The sequence below is a fragment of the Myotis davidii genome, unplaced genomic scaffold, assembly GCF_000327345.1.
Source record: "Myotis davidii unplaced genomic scaffold, ASM32734v1 scaffold3578, whole genome shotgun sequence".
NCBI lineage: Eukaryota > Metazoa > Chordata > Mammalia > Chiroptera > Vespertilionidae > Myotis > Myotis davidii.
In genome coordinates, this window is record NW_006289094.1 from 361,049 (window position 1) to 364,443 (window position 3,395).

General features: G+C 65.3%; 1 protein-coding gene across 1 annotated transcript in view; it reads right to left on the reverse strand.

Moving 5' to 3' along the window:
• The window catches only part of ANO9 (anoctamin 9), an 18,752-nt gene that overhangs the window by 8,949 nt on the left and 6,408 nt on the right, over positions 1 to 3,395 (reverse strand). Inside the window, exons 5-7 of the mRNA XM_015562392.1 lie at positions 2,140 to 2,186; positions 1,836 to 2,040; positions 137 to 271 (exon numbers count right to left, since the gene is read on the reverse strand). Of these exons, the coding sequence (XP_015417878.1) occupies positions 137 to 271; positions 1,836 to 2,040; positions 2,140 to 2,186 (387 nt within the window). The remainder of the gene's footprint in view (positions 1 to 136; positions 272 to 1,835; positions 2,041 to 2,139; positions 2,187 to 3,395) is intronic.

The window sequence follows — 3,395 nt, forward strand, 5'->3', positions numbered from 1 at the left end:
CCCTGTCCTGACCCCACCCCTCCCACTCCACCCCATCTGTGACCCTGTCCACCCAGTTCAGCCTGCCCCTCCGCCACCCCCTTGGGGGGACCCCACCTGTTCCCTCATCCCCCCGTGGCCCCCTCCCTCCGCCCACCTGATCTGGCTGGCATTGAACAGCGAGAAGCCGCTCAGGAAGACGATGAGGCCGAACAGTGCGGCGGGGACCAGCATGCAGGTGTACCAGCCCAGCCAGGCGAAGTACAGGGCCACCTTCTCACCGAAGTAGTTCCTATGGCACAGCTGCCGTCAGGCCACCCGCCACGGGGGGCGTCACAGGCCAGTGCCCGGACGGGGTATGGGGGGGCAGGGAGAGTGTGTATTGGCAGCACATTTGCTCGGGGTTATAGCTGTGCCTGTGGGGGTGCAGGTGTTTGTGGGCACATAGGTGTCTCTTTGGGGGTACAGTGTGTCTAAGGGGCACAGGTGGATCTCTGAGGCACAGGTGTGTCTGGGGCACAGGTGGGTGCTGGGGCACAGGTGGGTGCTGGGACACAGGTAGGTGCTGGGGCACAGGTGTGTCTGAGGCACAGGTGGGTGCTGGGACACAGGTGTGTCTGGGGCACAGGTGGGTGCTGGGGCACAGGTGGGTGCTGGGGCACAGGTAGGTGCTGGGGCACAGGTGTGTCTGAGGCACAGGTGGGTGCTGGGACACAGGTGTGTCTGGGGCACAGGTGGGTGCTGGGGCACAGGTGGGTGCTGGGGCACAGGTAGGTGCTGGGGCACAGGTGTGTCTGAGGCACAGGTGGGTGCTGGGACACAGGTGTGTCTGGGGCACAGGTGGGTGCTGGGGCACAGGTGGGTGCTGGGGCACAGGTAGGTGCTGGGGCACAGGTGTGTCTGAGGCACAGGTGGGTGCTGGGACACAGGTGTGTCTGGGGCACAGGTGGGTGCTGGGGCACAGGTGGGTGCTGGGGCACAGGTAGGTGCTGGGGCACAGGTGTGTCTGAGGCACAGGTGGGTGCTGGGACACAGGTGTGTCTGGGGCACAGGTGGGTGCTGGGGCACAGGTGGGTGCTGGGGCACAGGTAGGTGCTGGGGCACAGGTGTGTCTGAGGCACAGGTGGGTGCTGGGACACAGGTGTGTCTGGGGCACAGGTGGGTGCTGGGGCACAGGTGGGTGCTGGGGCACAGGTAGGTGCTGGGGCACAGGTGTGTCTGAGGCACAGGTGGGTGCTGGGACACAGGTGTGTCTGGGGCACAGGTGGGTGCTGGGGCACAGGTGGGTGCTGGGGCACAGGTAGGTGCTGGGGCACAGGTGTGTCTGAGGCACAGGTGGGTGCTGGGACACAGGTGTGTCTGGGGCACAGGTGGGTGCTGGGGCACAGGTGGGTGCTGGGGCACAGGTAGGTGCTGGGGCACAGGTGTGTCTGAGGCACAGGTGGGTGCTGGGACACAGGTGTGTCTGGGGCACAGGTGGGTGCTGGGGCACAGGTGGGTGCTGGGGCACAGGTAGGTGCTGGGGCACAGGTGTGTCTGAGGCACAGGTGGGTGCTGGGACACAGGTGTGTCTGGGGCACAGGTGGGTGCTGGGGCACAGGTGGGTGCTGGGGCACAGGTAGGTGCTGGGGCACAGGTGTGTCTGAGGCACAGGTGGGTGCTGGGACACAGGTGTGTCTGGGGCACAGGTGGGTGCTGGGGCACAGGTGGGTGCTGGGGCACAGGTAGGTGCTGGGGCACAGGTGTGTCTGAGGCACAGGTGGGTGCTGGGACACAGGTGTGTCTGGGGCACAGGTGGGTGCTGGGACACAGGTGTGTCTGTGAAGGGGGCACAGGTGTGTTGGGGGCTGTGTTACCTGATATCGTCGATGGGCTGCTTACGGAACATGTTTCTCCAACGGGCCCATGTCCTCTCCAGGTTCTCCTTCCCCGGCTCAGGTGACTGGGTGCGAGCCCCGCCTCCGGCCCCGCCCTCAGGCCGGGCTCCCAAGCAGCCCCTCACCTTGTGCAGGGGGAACCGGGTCTCAAAGACCCCGTCCTTCACCAAATCCTCAAATGTGTCTGAAGGTCACAGGGGCCTGGGTCAGAGGGGAGGGAGGGGAGGAGGACCTGGCCACATCCTCCCGCCTCAGCACCCCCTGGCGGCCGCCCCATCCTCACCGCCCGCTGCCGTCCTGCAGTTGAGGATGAAGTTGACGATCCGGATTCTGAAACACAGGATGGCTCCGTGAAACCTTGGACCCGCCCCCGCTAGCCAGGTCCAGGCCCCATCCATCCAGGGGGAGCCCCAGCCCACCTGTCTCACCACCTGGCCGGAACCCAGACCCGGGTCTCCTCTGGGAGCCTGCCCTGACCTCCTTAATCCTGCCAGGGTGCAGCCACCGTGGCTCCAGGACGGGGCTCTATCTGGAGTGGTCCCTCTCCTCCGAGGGCCCCGGAAGCCTGGCCTGACCCCCACTCCAACCGCACTTCCTCCCTGGAGCTCCCACACGTCCGGAGCTCACCCTACAGCTTTATGAGCAAACCCTCTTTCGTCCCTGGGCCTTTCCACCTTTAGGGAGACTGAGGCTCAGAGAGGGTGAGTGACTTGCCCCGGGCCACACCGCTAGGAAGCGGCACAAGGAGCATCTGACTGGAGAGCCACACTCCTCCGGCGCCTTCTCCTGTGAGACCTGGTCCCCCGGCTGTCCCAGGGCCCTCGCCCTGGCCTGGTCCTCCCAGACCTCATCGAGGTGCCTCTACTCATTGTCCTCCCCTTGCTCCTCCCCAGACCCGCCAGGTCCGCTCCATGGCCTCAGATCCACATGCTGGAAGTGTCCTTGGCCAGTCTCCACTCCCACAGCCCAGCTGAGCTCGGGGGGACCTGGGGTGAGCCGGGCAGGTGATGGAAGGGGGGCAGGGGACCAGACTGTAGAGCCGGGGGCTCAGCGGGGAGCAGGTGCTCAGAGCGAGAGCAGGAGTTGGCTCCTGAGCCACCAGCACAGAGGCCGGGACGGTGGGGGGTCTGCCTCTGCTCAGAGCCAGACGATGGCGGGGCGGCCCTCTCGGCCTCTCCGAGGCCTGCCCCCCCGCCCCGTCTTTATTTCTTTTTAATGTATTTTTATTGATTTCAGAGAGGGAGAGGGAGAGAGAGATAGAAACATCAGTGTGGAGAGAGAATCATGGACCGGCTGCCTCCTGCACGCCCCACACTGGGGATCAAGCCCACAACCCAGGCACGTGCCATGCCCTGACCGGGAAGCGAACCGTGACCTCCTGGCTCATAGGTCAACGCTCCACCCCTGAGCCCTGCCGGCTGGGCTCCTGCCCACCCTTTAAGTTCCATGTGACTTTCAGAATTCTCCAAGAGGTGAGACCTGTCGGCACCCCTTCCACAGGTGTGGAACTGACCAGAGCCCCGAGGCCACGCCTGGGGG